Source organism: Eptesicus fuscus, chromosome 1, assembly GCF_027574615.1.
Source record: "Eptesicus fuscus isolate TK198812 chromosome 1, DD_ASM_mEF_20220401, whole genome shotgun sequence".
Classification (NCBI taxonomy): Eukaryota; Metazoa; Chordata; class Mammalia; order Chiroptera; family Vespertilionidae; genus Eptesicus; species Eptesicus fuscus.
In genome coordinates this window covers 80,783,502-80,808,495 of record NC_072473.1, presented here as the reverse complement: position 1 = coordinate 80,808,495, position 24,994 = coordinate 80,783,502, and the positions used below count along the sequence as shown (strand labels likewise).

At 41.6% G+C, this 24,994-nt stretch overlaps 1 protein-coding gene across 1 annotated transcript in view; it reads left to right on the top strand.

Annotated features, from left to right (window-relative positions):
* Nucleotides 1-24,994, top strand: part of CHRDL1 (chordin like 1) — a 213,753-nt gene that overhangs the window by 71,100 nt on the left and 117,659 nt on the right. The window contains exons 3-4 of the mRNA XM_008159404.3: nucleotides 3,075-3,187; nucleotides 5,130-5,223. Coding sequence (XP_008157626.3) covers nucleotides 3,075-3,187; nucleotides 5,130-5,223 — 207 coding nt within the window. The remainder of the gene's footprint in view (nucleotides 1-3,074; nucleotides 3,188-5,129; nucleotides 5,224-24,994) is intronic.

The window sequence follows — 24,994 nt, the reverse complement described above, 5'->3', positions numbered from 1 at the left end:
ATGTTTCTGGATCTATTTTTGTTCATCAGTTTATGTTGTTCATTATATTCCACTAATAAGTGAGATCATGTTATACTTATCTTTCTCTGATGGACTTATTTCACTTAGCATAATGCTCTCCAGGTCCATCCATGCTGTTGCAAATCGTAAAAGTTCCTTCTTTTTTACACCAGCATAGTATTCCATTGTGCAGATATACTACAGTTTTTAATCCACTCATCTGCTGATGGGCACTTAGGCTGTTTCCAAATATTAGCTATTGTAAATTATGCTGCTATGAACATAGAGGTGCATATAATCTTTCTGATTGGTGTTTCTGATTTCTTGGGATATATTCCTAGAAGTGGGATTGCTGGGTCAAATGGCAGTTCCATTTTTAGTTTTTTGGGAAAACTTCATACTGTTTTCCACAGTGGCTGCACCAGTCTGCATTCCCACCAGCAGTGTATGAGGGTTCATTTTTCTCCACATCCTTGCCAACACTTATCATTTCTTGATTTGTTTATGATAGCCATTCTGACAGGTGTGAGATGGTATCTCATTGTCATTTTTATTTGCATCCATTGTCTTTTTTTTTTAGAGAGAGAGTGGAAGGGAAGGAAGAGACAGAGAGAAACATCAATGTGAGAGAGACATATCACTTAGTTGCCTCTCAAATGTGGCCTCACCAGGGCTGGGGATCGACCCTGCAACTGAGGTACATGCCCTTGAGCAGAATTGAACCCAGGATCCTTCAGTCCTCGGGCCAATGCTCTATCCACTGAGCCAAATGGGCTAGGGCTATAAATTTTTTATAGATGGCCTTTATCAGTTTGAGAAAGGCCTTTTTTTAACTTGTTGAGAGTTTTTGTCATGAATGGATGGGTGTATGATATTGTCAAATGTTTTTTCTGTATCTTTTGAAATGATTGCATGTTTTTTATTCAGTTTGTTGATATGATGAGTTATATTGATTGATTTGTGAATATTGAATTAGCCTTTAATTTCCAGGATAAATTCCATTTGCTCATAAAGTATTATCCTTTTTATATATTGTTGAATTTAATTTGCTAAAATTTTGAATATTTTTGTATCTATGTTCACGAGGGATAATTGTTTATTGTTAACAAGAATACATCCATTTCATATAAGTTGTTGAATTACTGGTGTAATTCATAATATTACTCGGTTATTCATAATATTCCCTTTTTATCCTTTTAATATTTGTTGGATTTCTAATGCAGTCCTCTCTTTTATCCTAATATTGGTAATTTGCATCTTCTCTCTTTTTAACTTTGTTAATCTTGCTAAAAATTTAATCACTTTTATTTGTCTTCTTAAAGAACCAGGTTTTGGTTTCATTGATTTTTTTTCTATTGATATTCTCTCTGTAATTTTATTAATTTCTGTTTTTTCAGTGTTCCTTTCTTCTATTTCCTTTTGGTTTATTTTGTTCTGTTTTGTCTAGTTTCTAAGGTGTTGATCTGAGACTTTTCTCCTTTTCTAATATAAGTATTTAGTGATATAAATTTCCCTTTAAGTACATCTTTGGCTGAATTTTGATATGTTGTGTTTTCATTTTCACTTAGTACAAAATGCTTTTCTAATTTACCTTTTCATTTATTTCTTCAACCCAGGGGCTATTTATAAGTTACTAACATATTAAAAGTGTCTTCTCAGGCTGGATTTGGGTGTAATATTTCTTTACTCTATATAATTTTATGTTTTTTATTTTATTCTTTTTATGTATTGGTATATGTCTTTTAATTTTCTACATTGAACATGCATTTTTTTCTAATTAGAAAAGAATCACATTTTGTAGCATTTTATAATTTACAAACAGTTTCATTAAATCCTCCAACATCTACATGAGAAACACATAATTCATTTTTCATAGATGTTGAAACCTGAGATTGAGAGAGTTTAAATGACTTTCTCAATGCCATATAGCTAGAGTGAGTGAGGATTCACACCCAGATTTTTTATCCTAGTTCATCATTTCAAAGAAGCTGGAAATAAAGATTTGAAAATTAAATTGTAATTTATCGTGTGGATAGTTAGAATTATAGAGGGTCTTTGAAACAGTAAGCAACTTGAGACAATGATCTCTGTGTAGTTTTAATTTGAATCTCTGATTACTAGTGCAGTGAACATGTTTTCATGTTTATTTTCTGTTCTTCTAAATTCCTATTCCTGTCCTCTACTATGTTGAATGACAGCAAGGACTGTGTTTGTTTGTTTGTTTGTTTGTTTGTTTGTTTTGTTAATCCTCACCTGAGGATTTTTTTCCATTAATTTTTAGAGAAATTGGAAGGGAGGTAGAGAGGGGGAGAGAGAGACACATTGATTGGTTACCTCCCTCACACGCCCTGCCCCAACCAGGCCAGGGATGAGCTGCAACCCAGCTATCTATGCTCTTGACTGGGAATCGAGCCCACAACCTTTGGTGTGTGGGCCAATGCTCTGAATGACACAGGCCAGGGCGAACTGTGTGTATTTTGCTTACCATTTTATATCTAACACTTAGCATAGTGCCTGACAAACTAAATGCTCAAATGTTTGTTTAATTATTTAATGATGTTAGAATTTGTGGGGAAATCCATTTATAGGGACCTAACACAATTTATTTAGTCCAGCACTCCTATATTACCACAAGGCAACTCTGAGAATGTTCTGATAGATCACATTTTTAGATATTAACTTGCTTTTACAAAGCAAGTGGAGCACAACCTTTTTCAAAAGGACACATGACATGCTTCTTTATATTGTCAGTATAACAGAACAGGAGTTAAGATGTTGGCTTCACTGTCAGGCAAACGTGGGTTTGAGTCTCATGTCAATTACTTATTGGTTATATGGCCCTGGATTTCCCTCATATATAAAATGAAACTAATAGTAGTGCTTACCTTACTGGGTCATTGTCAGATCAAATAAACAAAGCATGTGAAACCTTGAGTCATAGTAAATATTCTGTAAATATTATCTGTGCCTCTTTCCTTGATGTACACTAAAACAGATGGAACCTGTGATTGCCTTTGGATTTGTGAATTGGTTGTGCTTTCTAACAGGCATGTTCTTCATCTCCTTCCTCACAGATTCAGAGAAATATTGTATGTTTCAAGACAAGAAGTACAGAGTGGGTGAGAGATGGCATCCCTACCTGGAACCATACGGCTTGGTTTACTGTGTGAACTGCATCTGCTCAGAGGTACGATCCTTCATGGCTGTGATTTTCAAGTTTGTTCCTCAACATGCAGAGGTGTTTCAGTGCCCAGATGGCCAGGGAGCATGGGTGTTAAAATCCTAAAATAAGATAAGAAACAGATCACAAGTAAAATTACACATCTCCTGTCTATTTTTTTTATTGCCTTTTGGGTTGACTTTTCATGGGAGCTTTGAGTATTTGCTATGGACATATACTTATGGTCTCTTAGCCAAGTGATATAGGACATGAAAGGAGAAGGAAGAATAGCTTGATAGTGGGAATCAAGGAAAAAGCTCCATGTAGTGTCTGAATTGTAAGACAACATTGTTATTTTGGAAACCATGTTTAGGGATGGTCTTTAGAGAATAGGGCAGATTATACGTCAGTTCATTGGGAGACAGTATTTTACTAGTATGTTGTTTCAGTCAATAACTGTAATTAAGATTGAGGTTGTGAAACCTTGTCCTGTACCTGGTGAGGATTAGAGTGATTGGCTTGGCCTTGGTTCCTCACAAATCACTACGAGAGGCTTTTTGATACCTTAAACACTATCTTTGCAATAGACAAAGTAGGTAGTCCCATTTTCTTTCCATGGCCTTAATCCCAGACCATAGCTATGTTCTATTTTTCTGAACCTCTACCAGCATATCCTAGGCCAGGGTTTCTCAATCTTGGCACTAGGGACATTTGAGGACAGATAATTCCTAGTTGCAATAGTTGTTCTGTGCATTATAGGATGTCTAGCAGCATCCCTGCCCTCTACCCACTAGACAACAGTAGCACTAAACCTACAAGGAGTGGTTTCTGGTGTGCTTTGATCTCACTTCAAGATGACACCACCTGGCTCTGAGGAGTGTGACACATAAGGGGGGCTCTGTGGTATTTCCAAATGCAACGCTAAAAAGATTTCTTCTAGAAAGTACATGAAAAAGAAGGAGGTTTATGGTAAAGTGATTCAGATTTGGATATAGAAAGTCTGCCTCTTTAAATGATTAGAGGAGCCATTGAATGGAGCATCTGGGGACTGTTTTAATATTACCCGGTATGGCATGATTGTATCAGATTCTTGACTAATACATTGGAAATGGACAGCTAACCCTTGGGGGCTAAGGCTTTGCTGTCTTCAGATAGTGAAAATGTTAATATGATCCTGATGCCAATAGCTCAAGTGCTAGACACTTTTTTTCTCCATTCTCTTCATCACTTTCTCCCCCCACAATAGCCTGACAGATACAAGTAACCTTCTCTTCTACTGAATTATGGATGGAAAATGTTAATGAAAATTGATTTCCAAAGTCTTCCTTTGTTCTAACAATGGTTGAGAGTGGTCAGAGCTAAGGATAATGTAATTGTAAATCAGGCAAGGACTCAGTTGCCCCACCCATGCATACTAGCTATTCAGCTCAATTCCAAACTCTAGTCTTGTGCTCAGAAAAATTTTTTTGACTGAATAGGGAAATGAAGAGAGAAGGCACTCAACCTACTGCACCAAGGCAGGGTTATATGGAATCTAGGATTCGAGTGCTAGGGATATCTCCTTGCCCAGGGGTGGGTAGTCAGCTCCTCAGGGGATCCATAGCTCATTATCCCTTCCATGGCATTGAGCAGGTAAGTGTGAAATCAGACCAGACTATTGGAAAATACGTGCACTTAGAGCTGGGGAATGGTAGAAACACCACAGAGTCAAGTGAGAAAAAGAAGGCTTTGAAAACTGGAGCAGTAGAGATCCCATCTTAGAAAAATATGCCAATAAGCTAACAACCAACCCAGCAGAAGTGCTAGTGATGAGAAAAGGAAAGAAAAATGCTGATTTCATTCCGCTCCTCAGGAATGCATTATTCACTGTCTGGGTGAGTCCCTGCATGACTGTTTCCCAAACTGTCATGATCCCAGTGACCTTTGAAAGACATTTGATTTTTTGTTGTTGTTGCCTCCTATCTTTCAGAATGGGAATGTGATTTGCAGCCGAGTCAGATGTCCAAGTCTTCATTGCCTCTCTCCCGTGCATATTCCTCATCTGTGCTGCCCTCGCTGCCCAGGTAAACCTGATAGCCTCTTTCTTTCTCTGGTGTGGTTCTCCTTCCTTCCTCTTCTACCCAACCCACTCCATCTCTCTAATTCCCAGAAGGGAAACTTCCAGACAGAAATAACAATAGGACACTTTTAGGCAGCCCACACTTGCCCCTAAATACTGTTTATAGCCCAAGTGGGGCAAATTCTAGGCTCTAATAAGTTATTGGGTACCCAGTAACAGATTTTCATTGGGCTTTTAATCATTTGAAGGTGGATATCAATTGGGGGAAGGGAATTGTGGCCCAGAGATTTTTTACCATAAACAGCCTCTTCCTGCCATGGGAAGTGGGCACCAAGGGAGTTGTAGCATGGTGGCACGTGTCCTGTGCAATTAGTGCTGGAATTGCATCTGAGCATAGCTTCTAAATGATGAGGGGCTCGTCATAAATCAAAGGAGCTGAAATAGCGAGGTTTATGACAGTGTAAAGCTGCCTGCCTGCTGAATAGTCACCTCTTCCAGACTGCAGTTATTATGCACACATTGTTAAGAGCAAATCTAAAGGGAAGGCGGGCAGAGACTGTTTCACAAGGCTGTTAGGATGTCTACTTTCACGGTTTGTGGCTAGGGTATTAGTCTGAGGCAAGGGCTGCCTCAAAGACACTTTGTTCACATCTGGCTAGGGCCTGGCTCCCAAACCAGAGGCGTGCAAATGTGGAATGATTCAGAGAATGTTTGTGGGTCCAACAGCAGTCCTAGGAAAAGCTAAGTGACAATTTTGGGATCTCGGTAGTAGAAATCTTATAGTCCTCTAAGTCTTTTTTGTCTTCCTCTAGGAAGGAGGTGCTGCAGTTGGGGTCCGTGGGTGAGCGTTATGGGGTCAAGGAGCCCTTTTAAATTGTTTGCAATGTTTTGTGTAACGACAAATATGTGTCAATTCCCTTAGAGAGAATCCATAGCTTTATTGTTATTCCTAAAGGCATTGGACACGACACTAAAAACGTGAAGAACCACTAGTGTAGGGCATTGATGGTAATTTTTTAAGTAGTAAAGGAAGAACAAGAGAGAAACCAAATGTGCTAGGAAAAAAATGATAGGAATGGGACTAGGAATGAGGTTCAGTGAAAACTCTGTTCACTGAAATGTTGCTACAATGAGTTTTTGTTTAATGGAAAAGAAATTCCAAACCCTTTTTGTCACCACCTTTATAGAGTGAACTTTCCTGCATCAGTAAATGCACTCTGATGAACACAATCGATTCTTTACCAGGTGACAAAAGCTCATATCATGTTACAGGTTTATTGTTCTGAGCATTGGTGATGATAATATATGCTCCAAGATGTAAGAGACTGACCCATTATATGATCAACCTAAAAGTTATTTTTTGGAATCAATCCATAAATGAATGAGGTTTACTATTTTTGTATACGTTTATTTGCTTTTTCTACTTTAACTGTATTTCAAGGGTGTGATATAGGAGGGATTTGGGTAGATTTGAGAAACATTTTTTATAAAGAGGTTAATCTGCAGAGCTTTTTCTTTTATCTGCCAAATTGCTTTTATATAGCATTATACTAGTAAAAGCTGTTTTGTTTTTTCCCAGAAGACTTCAAAAGTGATCTAAAGTCACAGGAATTGAACCTGCTATGTAGAGATTGTTCTTCCTTGGAAAGGAGGTTAAGGCATGAGGCAGACATGGGGTATAAGAGCATAGAATGAAGTATGGCTATCATTTACCCCAGCTGAATAGCAGGAAGCAAGTATTGAGAAAAAAGTATAAGCTAGCATTATTTTGAAAGAAAAATAAAGTACTAAAAAATTGAGGTCATAAATCCCAGAAAAGAGAAAATTGAAAGAAATAAACACATTGTCTTGAAGACTTAAAAAAACCATTTTATAGAGTATACATAGAAACCAGCTGTTCACTTTTTTTTCTTTCTTGTTCTTGCAATTCACTTTCTTGTGAGTTTATTTTTCTTCTTGTTAACAATAACCTTTAGCAATTCTTCCTGTGGGTAGTGGTACTAAAGTTCCCTAATTCTTATATGCAAAAATGTATTTATTTTGCCCTCATTCTTGAATAATAATTTGGCTGGGGGTGAAATTATAGGTGAATATTTATTTTCCCTTAGCACTTTGAAGATGTTAATAATAAATGGTTTGTTGACTTCCTTTGTTTGTAATAAGAAGTTTGCTTGTTGTTCTTTTGTAGGTAACCTGTTTTCTCATTCTAGCTTTTGATATTTTATATTTTTCTTTGATGTACACAATGACATATGTAGATGTGTGATTTATTTATTTAGCTTGATCAGCACATGATTTTTTCAGCCCAAAGGCTCAGATTTATTTTTATTTAATTTTTTAGTCATTAGCTTTGTGAAAGTTATCTCTTTCCCTTCTATCATTTTTTTCATTTTTTTAAAACACCTTTATTGTTGAAAGTATTACATACACATCCTTTTTCCCTCATTGACCTCCTCTAGCCCCAGGCCTTTAGCACCCTATAGTCTGTTTCCATGGGTTATGCGTATATGCATTCAGGTTCTTTGGTTGACCTCTTCCTACCCACTCCCACCTGGTGTATGTTGTTGCTGTTCATTTAATTTATATTCTTTGTCTTTTAACGTCACCTTTATTTTTTCCATTTTGTTATATTCCTTGTAATAATATATTACTTCAATTCTGTCCTCCAATTCATGAATTCTTTCTCCAACCTTTTTATGACTATTATTTATACCATCTATTGTTTTATTTGCTGTTTCAATTTTCAATAGCTCTATTTCCCCCCAATTTTTAAATTATATTTAAAAATATCTACAAGTTGCTGTTTTATAAACCCTGGTCATTATTTCTTGGGATCTTATTCTCTTTATTTGTTTAAAGCATTTAACTATTTAAACTCCATTTCATATTGTTCAAATATCTATAGTTTTTCAAGTTTGAATTCTCACTTTTGTTAGGTTTCTTGAGAGATTTTCTTAGTTCTGAATTTACCTTTTTTTCCTAAAAGTTTTATTTAAAAACTCATTATCCCTGGGGAGTTTTTCTCTTCCCTTCTTTCCTAGTGGAATTGTTTCAGGCCTTGTAGTTTACCAAGCTCTACACCAGGTTGTATATTAGTGTTTCATCTTGGACTTCCTCATGCCTGGATGGTCTGTCTTTACCTGTGTTTTCTCATGCAATGCTAGTCCCTGATAATCATCTTGGACTGGGACCTACCTTGGTCAGTCAGATCATTTTAGGGGAAAACATGGGGTGGGAAGAGCTACATCAGTCCTTGTTTACATGTGAGGAGTATGATCCTAGTCCCCCGCAAATTGTACGCCATAGTTCCTGCTCGGCTATGTGGTCCCAACTGTCTGTATCCAGTCCCAGCTGCCAATGGACGATATGGTTTTGGCCCCAATTATTGCTGTACTTTGTTTCCTTCTATGTTTTATTCCATAAGAGTCATCTTTCATTCCTGGCCATGATTTTGAAGTTTTAAAGTTTATTGATTTATTTTTAATTTTACATTTTATTCTCACTCTTCTTTGGAAAACAACAAGGACTTTTCTCATGTACTCTCTCTGCCATATTGAACTGGAATGAAAACCAGCTATACTTTATATTGAAGATAAAAAAGAGTAAACGGGTTTAAACTATAGCAGGGAAGAATGGAGTTTGATAAAAGGAAGAACTTTAGGACATAATTGTCATTAAAACTTAGAATAACTGACTAAGGAGAATTTTAGTCTCTTTGCTTTATATTTCTGGAAATCAAAAGGTACCCACCCATCTGAGATAGAGTTGGAACAGTTCTGCTTTGAGACAGGGCAATGGATGTGATGACTCTTCTATATTTTTTTCACCCCGGTGATTATTCAGCATGAGGAAGTTCATGACTTCAGGACCACAGGAATGTTTGGTCAAAGGAAGAGGATCTAGTTTTCTGCCTTAACCCAATGCAAGGCACTGTGATGAAAATATCCTGACTTAAAAATAGAATATTTAAAGCTAAGATAATGAAAAAGTTCTATATAAAAGAGAAAACAAACAAGAAAACCATATACCCATGGCTTTAGTTTTACACATTATGCTATAGCAACAGTATCAACTTCATGGAGTATTCACCTGGGTAGTGATGGACTTGATTGGTCAAGTCCTAGTAGGCATGCCTATAGCTCATCTCCCATTAGAGAGGATAGAGAAACCACCATCCCCATTTGTTTGCGTTTCCCATGGCTCTTGCTTTCTTCACTCCCCACTCCTGCAATTTCCAACACTCCTGCAATTTCCAAGGTCCCGACCTGCATTTGAGGTTATCTCCTGGATCTCCTGCTGAACCATGGAAATCAGAGTATGCAGACTGCTTTTCCAGAATTACAAGAGAGAAATCTATACTGTTTCCTGTGAAGAACAAATTAATTTTTTTCATCAACACTTCCCTAAGTTTCCATGACAGAGGTCAAGTCTTGGTCACATACCACAGGGCTCTACTGGGCCCAAAGAAGCTGGTGCTACATCGAGGCTAGAAGATACTTAATGGAAAAAGTCAAGACTGCACAGAAGTCAGAAAGGTCATGAAATCCATTCCAGTCTCTAATCAGGACTCTCTGTAGTCTCCAGTAATAAGAAATTTGTAGGATCCCAGGAAGCCAGCTCCTGGGATTGGCTGTCCCACCCCAGGTGTCATGGGCTGGGAAGAGCAGCATGGCAGGGCAGACACTTTCCAGCTCAGCACACACACGCCAGCTACTCTTTGAAGTGACTCTCCTGATCTGAATGGCAAATTTTTTTTTTGGTGTTGGTTTAAAGGGAACACAAAACATTTAAATAAAAATTTCCAAATTTAAAAAAAAAAAGAAATTTGTAGGAATGAAATTCCACTTCTTCTCTTTTGGGGGAGTGAAATGGTAAAGTTAGAGGGGAAGAGAAAGACTATGACTTCTCTCCATTTGTTCTTTATATATAATTTTATCACCAAAAAAGACTTTTATAACTACCAAGATCCTAAATCATGATATTATCTAAGTGTTGTTGTTTTTAATGGTCATTCCATTAAGAATTTACTATTCAGAATTAATGCATTTGAGTTCCCTTAAATTCCAACATTCTCAGGTCATTAAAGAGCTGTTATGCCCTAGCCGGTTTGGCTCAGTGGATAAAGCATCTGCCTGCAGACTGAAGGGTCCTGGGTTCGATTCCAGTCAAGGGCACATTCCCAGGTTGCAGGCTTGATCCCCAGTAGGAGGCATGCAAGAGGCAGTAGGTAATTGATTATCTCTCATCATTGATGTTTCTATCTCTCCCTCTCCCTTCCTCTCTGCAATAAATAAAAATTTAAAAAGTAAATATTATTTAAAAAAAGAGCTGTTATAAAATTGCCAAAACATCTTCTTTGATCTCTTACCAGAGACCGAATCCATAGTGTTTCCTTTTGGCTAGGTGTGAAAATGTTTACTCTGTGATATCGTTTTAATATGGGCAGTAAAAGTGTGGTTTTGCTAAGAGAGACACCCCTCACTCCAGCCTTTTAAATTCAAGGTAGGTTAAGGAAATGACTTTTCCAGTGATTCACTGGAGTCTGTGTATTCCTGTAAGGAGAAACTAGAAGCCTAATGTCATTTCTCATTCAACAGGAGTTGGGTTGTGAGCTAGCTAGCGAATACAAGCATCTATATATATATAAAGAGCCATGGGCCATCACATCCAAAACAACGGAATGGATGACCAAACAGGCTGGGCCTAAACTGGCAGTCGGACATTCCTTTCACAATCCAGGACCTCTGGCTCCTAACTGCTCACCTGCCTGCCTGCCTGATCGCCCTTAACTGGCCCCCCTGCCAGCCTGATCACCCCTAACTGCCTCTTCCTGCTGACCTGATCACCCCTAACTGCCCCTCCTGCCAGCCTTGTCGCCCCCAACTGCCCCCCTGTCAACCTGGTTACCCCCACTGCCCCCTGCCAGTGGGGCGACCAGGCCAGCAGGGGGGGCAGTGAGGAGCAACCAGGCTGGCAGAGGGGGGCAGTGAGGGATGACCAGGCCAGCAGGGGGCACAGTTGGCGGCAACCAGGCCAGCAGGGGGGACAGTTGGGGGTGACCAGGCCAGCAGAGGGGGGCAATGAGGGGTGACCAGGCCAGCAGGGGGGGCAGTAAGGGGTGACCACGCTGGTGGGGGTGGCAGTTAGGAGCAACCAGGCTGGCAGGGGGGCAGTTGGGGGTGACAAGGCTGGCAGGAGGGGCAGTTAGGGGTGATCAGGTCAGCAGGAAGAGGCAGTTAGGGGTGATCAGGCTGACAGGGGGGCCAGTTAAGGGCGATCAGGCAGGCAGGCAGGTGAGCAGTTAGGAGCCAGAGGTCCTGGATTGTGAAAGGAATGTCCGACTGCCAGTTTAGGCCCGATCCCGAGGTGTCCCAGATTGGAGAGGGTGCAGGCTGGGCTGAGGGGCAGCCCCCCCCCCCATGCATTAATTTCGTACACCAGGTCTCTAGTTTCTACTATAATGTAATATGTACATTTATGAAAAATTCTCCCATTCTGCCAAACTATACACTGAAAAATAACAAGGCTTAAGGAAAAAACAAGATTGGAGAAAACAATTAGAAACTTATGCAACTTTGTAACCAGAGTACTAACAAAAGAACTATACTAATAAAATACTAGCACAGTTTAAAAAAGCATCTTAAATTTCTAATAAATAAAAGAATATTACTGTAGCCTGACTGGCATGGCTCAGTGGTTGAGTTTTGACCTATGAACCAAGAGGTCACTGGCTCAATTCCTGGTCAAGGCATGTGCCCGGGTTGCGGGCTCGATCCCCAGTGGGGGTTGTGCAAGAGGCAGCCCATCAATGATTCTCTTTGATGTTTCTATTTCTCTTTCCCTATCGCTTCCTCTTTGAAATCAATAAAAACATATTTTTTAAAAAAGAATATTACTCTAAGTATAGACTTCACTTCTCAAAATGGTGACATTAGCTTGAAGGAAGAGAGTGTAAGGAAGGATTGAAGCTTCTGAGTTAGAGCAACAGGAGAAAAATGCACAAAGATCAGAGAGAATCATGTAATAAATACTCATAAGTCAGAGTGTACAGTCAAACAGCCAAGAGGAGGAAAGTGGGTGAATAGGAATAAGATAGAGTACTGTATTGCCTCATGGTTGGCTGATTTCAGTTGTCTTGGTATACTTGCTATTCAGCTGCTATCACTTAATGGTGCAAACTATTAATTTGCTAGGAAAAATCATGAATGAACAAATGCAATTTCTATATTATAACAACATCATTCTCTTATTGACACTCACATATGAACAGGTTTGGATTACACAAATCTATACTGCAGCAGAAAAAAATCTATAGAAGATGAGGTAGATTTATAGAGTTTTGCCTTTAACATTTTAGAGTGAGGATTGCAAGTCAATGGACCACTCTGAATCTATTGTTGGTTTTTTGGTTTTTTGTTTTGGTCTGTAATTACTGACCTATCTACATATTATGTTCCTCTTTCTTCCCATCTCCTTTTTATGTAAAAAAGAGGGTTTAGTTCTATGACAATGTCTATGTCCATATGTGTTACTTCCAATTTTACAATATTCAAGTAGGACTTTATCGCTCCTCCTAATTTTATTTTTAAGTGCAAAATCTCAAGGGAGGTTATTTTTTTATTGTGGTAAAGTACACATAATATAAACTGTATGATTTTAAAGTGCATAATTAGATGGCATTAAGAACATTCACAATGTTGTATAATCATCACCACTAATCTAGTTCCCCAATTTTTCACCACCCAAAAGGGAAACCCTACATCAATTAAATAATCACTCCCCATTACCTCCCAGGTCCTGGTGACTATTAATCTGCTTTCTGTTTCTATGGATTTTCATATTCTACAAATTTCATATAAATGGAATTATATTGTACACTAGAAGCCCGGTGCATGAAATTCATGCACAGAGTGGGGGGGCTCCCTCAACCCGACCTGCACCCTCTCAAATCCAGGACCCCTCGGGGGATGTCTGACTGTCTCTCACAATCTGGGACTGCTGGCTCCTAATCGCTTGCCTGCCTGCCTCCCTGATCTCCCCTGACCACCTCTGCCTGCCTGCCTGATCACCCCTAACTGCTTCCCTTCTGGCCTGATTGCCCCTAGCCACCTCTGCCTCGCCCCGCACCCATGATCCAGGATTCCCTCCTCAGACTGATCGCAGGCACCTGAGACCTGGGCTTCCCTCCCTCTGGCTGGCTGCAGGCACCCAGGACCCGGGCTGGCTTCTCCTGGGCTGGCCGCAGCCACAGGGGACCTTGGGCGGGCAGCTTCGCCTGGGCCACAGCCGCAGGTGCCCGGGACTGCAGGGCGGGTGGCTTGTCCCTCTCCCAGGCCACAGCTGCAGGCCTGGTTCCTGGGACCATGGGGTGGGAAGCTTATCCCTCTCCTGGGCCGCAGGCTCAGGAGCAGGCATAGCCACTGGTGCCTGGGATTGTGGGGCGGGTGGCTTGTTCCTCTCCTGGGCCAGGCCACAGGTGCAGGCGCAGCCACTGATGCCCAGGACTGAGGGACGTGCGGCTTGTCCCTCTCCTGGGCCGCAGCCCCAGCCATTGGCTCCCAGGACCATGGGGCGTGTGGCTTGTTCCTCTCCCTGGCTGGGCCACAGGTGCAGGTGCAGCCACTGGTGCAGAGGACCACAGGGCATGCGGCTTGTCCCTCTCCTAAGCTGCAGGCGCAGCTGCTGGCACCCAGGACTGCGGGGCAGGTGGCTTGTCCCTCTCCCAAGACGCAGCCCCAGGCACTGGCTCCCGGGACCATGGGGCAGGCAGCTTGTCCCTCTCTCAAGCCACAGGCACAGGCACAGCAGCTTGTGCCCAGGACCGCTGGGCATGTGGTTTGTCCCTCTCCCGCGCTGCAGGCACAGGCACAGCTGCTGGCACCCGGGACCTCGGGGCAAGTGGCTTGTCCCCATCCCAGGCCGCAGCCTGGCTGGTCCCCATTCCTCTCTCGTGAGCTCATTTGTGCCTGGCTGGTCCCCATTCCTATCTCCCCAGTGTTGAATGTCTGAACCATGACTATGTGATGGCGTGAGGGTGTGATGACCATTTGCATATTAGCTCTTTATTATATCGGATGGCCTTTTGTGTCTGGCTTCTTCCACTTAGCATAATGTTTTCAAGATTAATTCACAATGTAGCATGTTATTCCTTTTTGTGACTGAATAATATTCCATTGTATTGATATACCACATTTTGTTTATCCGTTAATCATTTGATGGGCATTTGTGTTGTTTCCACCTTTTGGCTTTTGTGAATAATGCTACTAAGAACAAGTACAAGTTTCCATATACAAGTTTTTGTGTGGCTTATGTTTTAAATTATTTGGGGTATAATACCTAAGAGTGGAATTTCTGAGTCATATGGTAATCCTATATGTAACTTATTGAGGAATCTCTCCCCAATTTTAAAGCCACCCCATCTTCTTTCTGTTTATTTCTTTGAGTGTTGGCTGTCTGCCATCATCACAATTGCTGCTGTTCCTATCATCCATGTCTGATCTCCATCATTCTCCCCTAACTTATTTTGTTCTTCTCTAAATTGTTTTCATTTGTCTCTTGAATTTTATTGAAAAAGGTCAATTCCTTTTAAACAATAACAGCCAATTAGCATACTGTTTTCCTCCAATAAGGCAATTACAATAGCTATAGAATGCAAGATGATCAATTGGGGGGCCATTTTTTTTTTACCTGCAAAAAGACTAATGTATTAAAAAACACACACAACTCTTTCTTGATTAGCAGCTATGCAAAATCCTGAACATTATGGAATGTTGGTCTCTGGATAGCAGAGATTTTACTTTATTGTTATTATTACCATTGTTAGTATTCTTAGACTGATTGTTGAGATGTAGCAACAAAGATGTTCACTATCGATTATTAGATCACCCATAACCACACTGACTGCTTTCTTACCTCTTGAAGCCATTTCACTATCTTCCATGTTTTATTTCCATTTTTTCTTCATATACTTGGCCCTTGAACAATTACTGCTGTGCAGAGTATGAAGGGTTAAATTCTTCTTCAGGAAAGTGGCACCAACCTGTCTTCTGCTAGATGGAATGATCCTTATCTCTGGTAAATCCTAGGGATTTCATTGCTTTTTAAAAGGAATATTATTTTCATTTATTATGCTCAAAGCCCTTATGAGAACAGGGTTTAGGAAAACTATGGTGTTCTATCATGGTAGAGCAGAACTCTTCTATTTCTTTCAATGGACATTACCCAAAGCTGGCCTCACACAAAGGTGAGGAAGGTGGTGCTTCCTTTGGGGATAACAAATCTTCCCTTGACTTTCTACAATTAGGAAAACTCCACCATAAATCACTATTCTAGGTGAAGGCAGTGTTTCCCAAAGTTTGTTGCAAGGCACACAATTTTATGGGACAATAATAGGTTTACTAGGGAAAACATATATATGGGCAAATAAACTCGAGAGAGTTTCTGTACTAGAGAAAGATAAACAGGTTTCTTTTAATGCAGGACTTCTCAGAGCCTTTAACATATTAATACATATTGTGAATCTACATGAGAGATGTAAGAGATGCAGTATTTTCCAAACTTATTTAGCCATAGGACCAACTTTTTTATAGAACACATTGCAGGATTAGTGTTCTTTAATCTTGTATTATGCCATTGAATTTTCAGAAGTTATTTATATTATAGCAACAACCTATTGGTATATATAGTATCTTAGTTTGGAGAAGTTTATTAGGGTAGTGGGCCAGTTTAGAACAATACCCCAAACCAATGTTACTCAAACTTTAGTGTGCTTAAAGATAACCTTGTGATTGTTGAAAAGTGCAGACTCCCAAGCCCTACACTAAAAATTTAGATCCACATGGGTTCAGTGGGTATTTTTACCTTTAAACAAACACCTCAATTCTCATGAAATTGGACTGGGGACTGCAATATGGTAATAGGGCCCAGGGGAGATGTTAATAAAAGGCATCAAAAGTGCTGCCTAAAGAGAACAGTCCCAGGTAAGATCTTGAAGTAGAGGGCCCTATGTATCTGCAGACAGCAGAGAGCAACATGACAACATTGTTTCTCTGGTGGGAACATACTTTGACTGTGTGACACTGCCCCAGGACCAAGCCTGAAGCAACATGTGCACAGTTTCATCTTACCGACCTCCCTGCTTTCCAGGAGTTCCCATCCAAAGACTTTCTTTCTGCCATCTTCCACATTCAGAGCCCCTGATTTTCATGTCCAGAAAGAAGGACTCTCCATGGGGAGCATCCCTTGAACCCCACCCATTGTTCATGACTTGTTTTTGGCGAGAAATGAATGGCATTGCTCTGAATTAGCCCAGGAATTTCTGCTAATAAACAAATGAAACTCTCAAAGGGAAAGGCAATCAACATAGTTTGAAATAAAATTAGTGTTTTCAACTTAATCTGTTTTCAACTTGTTTTGAAACTGGAATCACATCCTGGGGTATGTTAAATAAAGCTTTAGTTAAAGTTCCTGTAGTGAGCTTTCTATCTGGTTGCATGGCTGACCGTTAAACCAGGGCCTGCTCTATGAATAAGTGGAACAGGTGAGTATTACCTTGATTTCCTGTGACCTTTCCTGCCAAGTTGCCTGAAACCTGAAATGCTATCGTTATTACAGCTTCATCTTTTGAATTGAGGCTTTGATGCCTGATAAACCCATCTATCTTTCAAAGGGTCACTTAACTCTTAAGTTAATCATTTTAATTTAATCTGCACAGAGGATCTAGAAAGTAGAATTTGATGGTAGAAGTGGGGGTAGGGTGAGAAATCCCAAAGCCACTGACTGGATACCTGGAAGAGTTATTGGATTGGAGGGAGAGGGTAGCACTGTAAGAAGAGACTAGGGAATCAGGTTTAAAACCTTCCCCATAATCCTGCAGAGCACCAAACCTCTCCATAATATCAATGGTAAGTTATTTGTTCATAGCAGAGGACACAGTGGTTTCTGGGGTGAGTTGCCCACTCAAGTTTCTCACTTTGGGTTTGTTAATTTAATTCAGTATGTTCCTGAGGTAACCAAATATCTTCCCTATCTGTTGCCTAGAGCCAAAGGGTTTCACTTCAGGGTTTTGGATGCAAAATAACTATAACCCCAAAGGTTTACCAGATTATTTACAGCCACTAAAATAACAGTCTTTATTGGAATGATTTTCATCTGATTTTTGTATTTGGATTTTTACACCGTCAGCTCTTCCCTATAAGTGATCTTAAAAACTGGCAGACTTAGGGTGTCAGTTATTAAAATCTCCAAAATACACCTCATCACAGGACTCCATTTTTGGCTATCACAGTAGTTTATTTTATAAATGTCTTAATGTGTCATCCCTTTTCTTTGCTACATATAAGCTAAAACCAGAGAATGGGAACTGGTTTAGCAATAGATGGGTGGCTGCTGAAACAGATTTTTTTTCTACTCCCTGAGTTGAGAGACACTATGAAGTATATATACTGTATCTTTAAAGAATAGGATAAATCGCCCTGGCCTGTATGGCTCAGTTGGTTGGAGTATTATCCCATACACCAAAAGGTGGCAGATTTGATTCCTAGTCAGGGCATATACTCAGGTTGTGGGTTCGATCCCTTGTCAAGGCGAGTTGTTGTCTCTCTCTCAAATCAATTTTTAAAAAAAGGGGGAGGAAGAATGGGATAAATCAAAGTTATTTGCAGCAGGGGAAGAAGGTTGGTTGGATTTTTTTATTTTGGGGAGGAAGGGGAAGACATCAAACTTGATAGTAGAGGTTACTTTTAAAACATAAAAATAAGGCAAGTGGCCTAGCCATTGTGGCTCAGTGGTTGAGCTTCCACCCAGGAACCAAGAGGTCTTGGGGATTCAATTCCTGGTTAGGGCACATGCCCTGGTTGCAGGCTCGATCCCCAGTAGGGGGCGTGTAGGAAGCAGCCGATAGATAATATTTCTCTCTTATCATTGACTAGAGGCCCAATGCACGAAATTCATGCAAGAGTACTGGTAGGCCTTCCTTCCCCCGGCTGCCGGCACCAGCTTACCTCTGGCACCCGGGACCTGGGCTTCCCTAGCAGCCCCAGCTTTGTCCGGAAGATCTTCTGGAAGGATGTCCAGTTTAATTAGTATATTACACTTTTATTATTATAGATGTTTCTATCTCTCTATCCTTCTTCCTTCCTCTCTCTCTAAAAATTAGTAAGAACATATTTTTAAAATATAAGGCAAGTGTCCCTGCAAGCTGTATGTTTTTTCTTTAGCAAATTCACACAACTCTGATTTCTCTACCTTCACAAGATCATGCTCTTAGGGATCTAAGGCCAAATCAGAGTCCACATTCACTGTCATACCTTTTATATGATGTGTTCCTTTATTATTTTAATAGAGAAATGGGACTGAGAAGGAGGAGTAAGGAAATTTGGCTTTCTTCCTTGTTTTGTTTCTCTGCTTCCTTTCCTCCCTTTTTGACTTTGCTCCCTTCTTCCTTCCTTTCCTTCTTTAAAAAAATCTTTTTATTTGCTTTAAAAATTATTGTATTAAAATATACATAACATAAAATTCACCATTATAACCACTTCTAAGGATATAGCTCTGTGGCATTAAGTGCATTTACATTGTTGGGCCATCAGCACCATCCACCTCCAGAATTTTTTCATCTTCCCAAATTGAAATTCTGTATCCATTAAACAACTCTGCATTTTCCCCTCTCCCAGATCCTGGCAACCCTCATTCTGCTATCTTTCTCCTATGAGTTTGACTAGATATCTCATATAAGTGTAATCATACAGTATACAGGGTTGGGCAAAAGTAGGTTTATAGTTGTTCATATGGAAAATAATAACACAAGAATAAACTATTTTTCATATTCACTACTGTAAACCTACACTTGCCACACTCTGTATTTCCTCCTGTGACTGGTTTATTTCACTTAGCACAATGTTTTCAAAGTTCACCCATGTTGTAGTGTTTCTCTCTTTTAAAAAAGTGGCGAGAAACACGGAAATAAATTTAAGAAGAGGCCGGTAGTAGAGATCCCTGAGGATGTCAGGAGACAACCAAAGGGTCTTAAAAGAACCTGACAAATGTTGATTTTCTGAGCACATATTCTGAGGACCCCAGAGACCACACTGTCTTGAAGAATGACAGCCATAACAAGCAGTAACTGTGTGAAATGCTGGCTTTTAAAAGACAGACACATTCCTTATTAACATTTCCCAGGAAACTTCAGAGAACATCATCTAGTAGGAACTGGTTACCTGCAGGTTTTTCATCATTTGGAGAAATCCATAGGGATTGTATCCATATTTCCCTTTATCTGGAGAAGTACATTTCCAAAAGGGCCTCCTCTGAGATTGCTTTTTGAGGGAAATCATGCCTGGCGCCATTCAGTATGGTTTTATTAGAAAGATTATTAAAGGATCAGAGTATCAAACTTACAAGGCAATGTTGAAGGAAAAGTATAATTAATGAGCCTGGTGAAAGAAAGACTGAAGGGACTTCAACAATCTTCAGAAAGAAAAAAATGGTCTTAGAGGAAGCTGACCAGCTTTCTCCTTCAATTTCCAAAGCGGGCAGAAAAAAAGAGCTTTAGCTTTAAAAAAGTTAAGTACAAGGAAGTACTTCTAGACATGGATATGGGGAGCAGAAGTTCAGTTTTGGGGTTGTGTGACTGGGGTGGAGAGGGTAAATGGTAGAAATCTGTAATATTTTCAACAATAAAATGTCAATATATTACAGCTCAAGCTTAATGTTGAGTAAAAACAAGACACATACACAAACAAATACATACAGTGTGAGTCAATTAATATGAAGTTCTAAACAGGTAAAACAAAATGATATTGTTTAGGGAGGTGCATAAGTGTGATAAAACTATAATAAAAAACAAGGCAATGATTATTCCAAAATTCAGGATTGTGGTGATTTCTAGTCTGGAGGGTGGTGTCCTTTGGGCTTTTGGCAATGTTTTCTTGACCTATAGGGTAGTTACAGGAGTGTTTGTTTTACAATCATCAGTTCAACTGACATTTATATTTTAGTTATATTTCCCAGAATATATTTTTAAATGACCCTACATTTTCAATTGTTTTAGATGGTTACGATTGGAACCAAAAATGACCAGAAGGCTTTTAAATATTACAATCTATACTAATAAAAGAGTAATATGCTAATTAGACCAGGAGACCTTCCAGCAAAGCCATGGTGGCGGGGCTGAGGCAGAGGCGGTTAGGGACGATCAGGCCAATGGGGGGGGGGCAGTTGGGAGAGATCAGGCCGGTGGGGGGCAGTTGGGGGTGATCAGGCTGGCAGGGGGGCAGTTGGGGGCGATCAGGCTGGTGGAGGGGCAATTGGGGGCGATCAGGCCAGCAGTAGGAGCAGTTGGGGGTGAGCAGGCTGGCACGGGGGGCAGTTGGGGGCAATCAGTCTGGCAGGGACGAGCAGTTGGGGGCGAGCAGGCTGTTGGGGGGGCATTTGGGGACAATCAGGCCAATGGGGGGGGGAAGTTGAGGGCAATCAGTCCGGCAGGGGCAGGCAGTTAGGGGTGATCAGGCCAGAAGGCAGAGTGGTTAGGGGCGATCAGGCAGGCAGGTGAGCAGTTAGGAGCCAGTGGTCCCGGTTTGCAAGAGGGATCCCAGATTGGAAAGGGTGCAGGCCAGGCTGAGGGACACCCCTCCCCCATGCACGGATTTCATGCACCGGGCCACTAGTCAAGCATAAGATTGTATATGTGCATATGGCTAGTGGGGAAGGTGCTGTCACTTTTGTTTAATTGTTTACATTATTTTGGTCAGGGTTTTGTTTGTTTGCTTTTTTGTTTTCTCCACAAAGCAGATCAGTACCAAAGCCTGGAAAAGGGTGTATTCTCTGTCCTCCAGGTATGCCCTTGGAATTAGTAAGAAGGCATTTGGGGTTTTGACCTCCAAGGTGAATTGTGTACAAATACTTTGGCATCTGAATGAAGCTGTCTGGCTTCAGGGCCAGGGGGCCCCATTTGGCTTCCCAAATCAGGACCACATTTGGGAAAGTGAGAGAGCTTTGTTCCTATGGTGTACACATTCCTCCCCCCAGGTGAGGCTATACTGTGCTGACATGCAGGGAGGAAGGCATGGGGCTAGTAAGGAGATGTACTCTAAACTTGCTCTCCCCCCAATTCACTGTGGGACTTTTACCGAGCTGGCTAGCCTCTTTAGCTCTGCTTTCTCAGCTTGAAAAATGTGAGTTATAATTTCTACCTTTTCCTAAGATTTTCACTGACAATGAAAACTAAGTTAATATGAAAAATTGCTTTGAAAAGTATAAAAAGGTATATATAAACAAGGCCATGTGCAGAAAGGGGAAAAAGGACTTAAATCCTGAGCCCCTAGATTGCATCATTAAGAGAGAATGTTGGCAAAGCCTGAATGAAACTGGCATTTTGATACTTGTTCCCATAGATCCCAATGATAGCAGCCCCCATAAACAGGCACTGTACATTATTGTCTCTAGCCTCAGGGAATATTTGTGGAGGGTCTAAAGAAAACAGGTAACAGGTTAATGAGTGTCAGACAGAAGGCATAAAATAAATTACATCACTTCTGCTTTATTTCTATTTCCTTCTGATTAGATTTCAGAGGTGCTCTGTGTGAATGTGCTGCCTGATAATGCTAATGCTCTCAAAGCAGAGTGATCCCTTAGCAGAAACATGGGGTAATGCTGAGAATGCACTCAGAGACAAGGTATTAATTTCTGGGCTGCCTTGAAAGCTTGATGGGGATTCTTTTTGTTTCTTGGCTGTTCCTGAACCCTTCCCCCACCCACAGTCATAAAATTGTTGAGCAAGATTCCTTGCTCTGTACTGCTGTGTGCTGATTAGACTGCCATAATTCCTTTTAGCAGGCCAGAACTGCTTTAATAACTACTTTCTTATTAATTCACATTTTGACTGGAGCCTGTCATCCAGCACCTTGAGTGCATCCCAGCATGACCCTACTGCAGGGGTCCTCTCAGACCACCAGATGAGGGGGAAAGCCATTGCTGTAGTCCTGCTTCCCAACCAGGGAGGATCAGCCCTCCCCCTTCTCCCAGAACTCTGGAAATGTTAGAGAACTATTTTGGTCATCACAGTGATTTAGGGAATGTCCTTGGCATTTAGTGGCCAGGAATTGGGATGTTAAATGTCCCACAATGAGTAGGAACACAATGCAGTGAAGGGAGTGTGCCACCCCAAATTCCAGTTGTGATCCTATTGAAAAACCCTGGATAATAGCCTTACCCAGAGAAGCCAAGGGAAGGGAGTTTCCTCTGAACAAGAAGTTGGTGGTATACATCCATTCACTCATTCACTCACTCATTAATTCCTTTCAGGAATATTTACTGAGTGCAAATTTTAGACCAGGTTCCAAATATGGTGTTGGGTTTCAGAGTCCCTGCCTCAAGGAGCTCACAGTCTAGTGAGGGATACAGGCATAACAAGATCATTAAGACACCATGAGATGTGTACTCTGGTAGAGGTGTGGACAATGTCGGGACAGTCATAGAGGGAAGGGAGAGAGACATTCTACAAAGATCCAAGAGCTTGGCTCCTCAGAGAAGAGTGGACATTCAAACTGGGTTCTGAGAGATGAATGGGACTTTGCCAGATGGAGAAGGGAGAGGGGTAAAGCAGGTTCAAAGACATGTGTGGAAACAAGACTGGGGTGGGTGTGATCTGTGTGGAAAGGAGGAAGCTTAAAAGGTCAGGTTGATGGAACCCAGACACAAAGGACCTCCTATGTCTTTTGGTTAGACATTATTTTGTATAGCAAGCCCACTGCAAACATCAAGAGTAAGTAAAGTGTATCTTTGATGTTCCCAGGCATCTTTTGCACTCAGTTCCTCTCTCAATAACCACATCCTCACCTTTCTCCCAGCCACTCAATTCCCAAATAGTCACTATCTGATGAGAATTAGGCTGACTGGGTTGTCTCTTTAGGGAGATCCATTCTTTAGCAGCAAAAAGGTCAATGCTTAACTAAAAGAATTCACTATAGATAGAATTCTAGATGTTAGTGGAAAAACTATGTGGAGGGAAACTTGAAGAAGTGAGTACCGAGGAGACAGTGCAGAGGGCCTTCATTCACTTTACACACACTCAATATGAGTGCAAGTGTATGTGAGGTGCATTTCTCAGTTGGTGAGAGTGTGTGTGTGATCAGCTATGTGAGGGGATAATAATTCCTGCCTCAGAGGACCATTGTGAGGCTGAGATGAATTAGTACATGTAAGGGGCTTAGCACTGAGCCTGGCCCATAGTCTTCCCTTGATAAACGCAAGTTCTTTTTATTTTTTAAATCTTTATTGTTAAAAGTATTAGATATGTCCCCTTTTCCCTCCATTGACGCCTTCTAGCCTGCCCTCATCCCCCACCCCAGGCCAACACCACCCTATTGTCTGTGTCCATGTGTTATGCATATATGCATAGTAGAGGCCCGGTGCACGAAATTCGTGCACGGAGGGGGGTTGTCCCTCAGCCCAGCCTGTACCCTCTCCAATCTGGGACCCCTCAACGGATGTCCGACTGCCCATTTAGGCCTGATTCCTGGGATCGGGCCTAAACGGGCAGTCGGACATCCCTCTCACAATCCAGGACTGCTGGCTCCCAACTGCTTGCCTGCCTGCCTTCCTGATTGCCCCTAACCGCTTCTGCCTGCCAGCCTGATCACTCCCTAACCACTCTGCTGCTAGCCTGTTTGCCCCCAACTTCCCTCCTCTGCTGGCCTGGTCACCCCTAACTGCCCTCTCCTGCAGAGTTGGTCACCTACAACTGCCCTCCCTTGCAGGCCTGGTCCTTCTCAACTGCCCTCCCTTGCAGGCCAGGTGCCTCCCAACTGCCCTCTCCTGCTGGCCATCTTGCGGTGGCCATCCTGTGTCCACATGGGGGCAGGATCTTTGACCACATGGGGCAGCTATATTGTGTGTTGCAGTGATGATCAATCTGCATAGTACTCTTTTATTAGATAGGATAGAGGCCTGGTGCACAGGTGGGGGCCAGCTGGTTTGCCCTGAAGGGCGTCCCGGACCAGGTGGGGGTTCCCTTGGGGTGTGGGACGGCCTGAGCGAGGGGCCTGTGGTGGTTTGCAGGCCTGCCACGCCCCCTGGCAACCCAAGCAGAGGCCCTGGTATCTGGAATTTATTTTCCTTCTACAATTGAAACTTTGTAGCCTGGAGCGGAGCCAAGCCTGGGGCTCCCTCCGAGGCTGGCAGCCATTTCTGTTGGGGTTATAATTGCAAGTTTGTTGCCTTAAGCTCGTGGGCCCAGCCAGGGTGTGCAGAAAGCTTTGCTTCCCCTGTTGCCGCCAGCAACCCTGGCCTGCTCTCTCAAGCTCCATTCTGCCGCCATTTATTTGAATTTGTTTACCTTCTATAATTGAAACTTTGTAGCTTGAGTGGAGGCTTAGGCCTGGCAAGGGCAGGTGGAAAGCTTGGCTTCCTCTGTTACCTAGGAAACCTTGCTCTCTGTGGCTGTAGCCATCTTGGTTTGGGTTAATTTGCATGCTCGCTCTGATTGGATGGTGGGCGTGGCTTGTGGGCGTGGCTTGTGGGTGTGCCGGAGGTATGGTCAATTTGCACATTTGTGTATTATTAGGTAGGATAATAAGTTGTTTGGTTGATCTCTTCCCACCCATCCACCCACCCCAGCCTTCCTCTTTTTATTATTTTAGAATGCAAGGCCAGAGTTTGGTCTGGGGAAATGGGAACAAGCTGACCAGGAGGGAGATGGGGATTTTATGCTAAGATTTAGGTGGCTGTATCTGGTTGGTTTCAAATATGTGCCTAGGCCACATCCTAATACTGGACAATAC